The sequence below is a fragment of the Nematolebias whitei genome, chromosome 22 (genome assembly GCF_014905685.2).
Source record: "Nematolebias whitei isolate Nwh7 chromosome 22, NemWhi1, whole genome shotgun sequence".
Lineage (NCBI taxonomy): Eukaryota > Metazoa > Chordata > Actinopteri > Cyprinodontiformes > Rivulidae > Nematolebias > Nematolebias whitei.
The window spans coordinates 3,674,499-3,675,359 of NC_056519.1; the positions used below are offsets into that span (position 1 = coordinate 3,674,499).

Sequence of the window (861 nt, forward strand, 5' to 3'; positions counted from 1 at the left end):
AAAGAACACAGATCATGTTAAAGAACACGGATCATGTTAAAGAACACGGATCATGTTAACACGGATCATGTTAAAGAACTCGGATCATGTTAAAGAACTCGGATCATGTTAAAGAACACGGATCATGTTAAAGAACACGGATACAGAAACACGGACGAAGAGAAGGAGGAAAACAACAAGCAGGACGAGCTAGAAGCTCCTTGGGGTCATTGAGCTGTAGAAAGGCCAAAGCTCCGTCCTCTGGTCCCGACTGAAGGACTCGGAGCTCAGAGCTGGTCTGCAGCTGCAGTGACTCGTTTTAGATCTGAGGGTGAAAAAAATCCACAAATACAGAGAAGGAAGAGAAAACCGGGTTCAGAGCAGAGAAAAGTCTCGACGAGAAGCTCCGTTCTGGTTTCTGTGACCTGAGGACGTCTAGTCGGAGAAGAGGCTGGCGAAGGACTGCCGGAGGCTGCGGATGGTCTCGGCCTTGGCCTCGTCGTCCGTCAGACTTCCTCGTAACGTCTCCGTGAAGGTGTTGGTGAGCGACTGCGATTTGCTGAACGGGACAGAAAAACAACAACAACAACAACAGCTGTTACACCTGAATTACAACCACAGCTCTGAAAACTTTGGTCAAATGTAAACACAAACAGAACTGCTAATCTCTGAGACCTCGTCTGCAGCACCAGGTCAGTGTCCTGCTGTACAACATCCAGGACCTGAGGACACCAGGACCTGAGGAGACCAAGACCTAAGGAAAGCAAGACCTGAGGAAACCAGAACCTGAAGAAACCAGGACCCAAGGAGACCAGGACCTGGGGAGACCAGGACTTGAGGAGACCAGGGCCTGAGGAGACTAGGACCTGAGGAAACCAGGAC

At 49.9% G+C, this 861-nt stretch overlaps 1 protein-coding gene across 1 annotated transcript in view; it reads right to left on the reverse strand.

Moving 5' to 3' along the window:
* Window positions 1-207: 207 nt before the first annotated feature.
* LOC119428577 (synapsin-3) overlaps window positions 208-861 on the reverse strand; it is a 108,852-nt gene continuing 108,198 nt past the window's right edge. Inside the window, exon 14 of the mRNA XM_037696260.1 lies at window positions 208-538. Coding sequence (XP_037552188.1) covers window positions 415-538 — 124 coding nt within the window. The 3' untranslated portion in view covers window positions 208-414. The remainder of the gene's footprint in view (window positions 539-861) is intronic.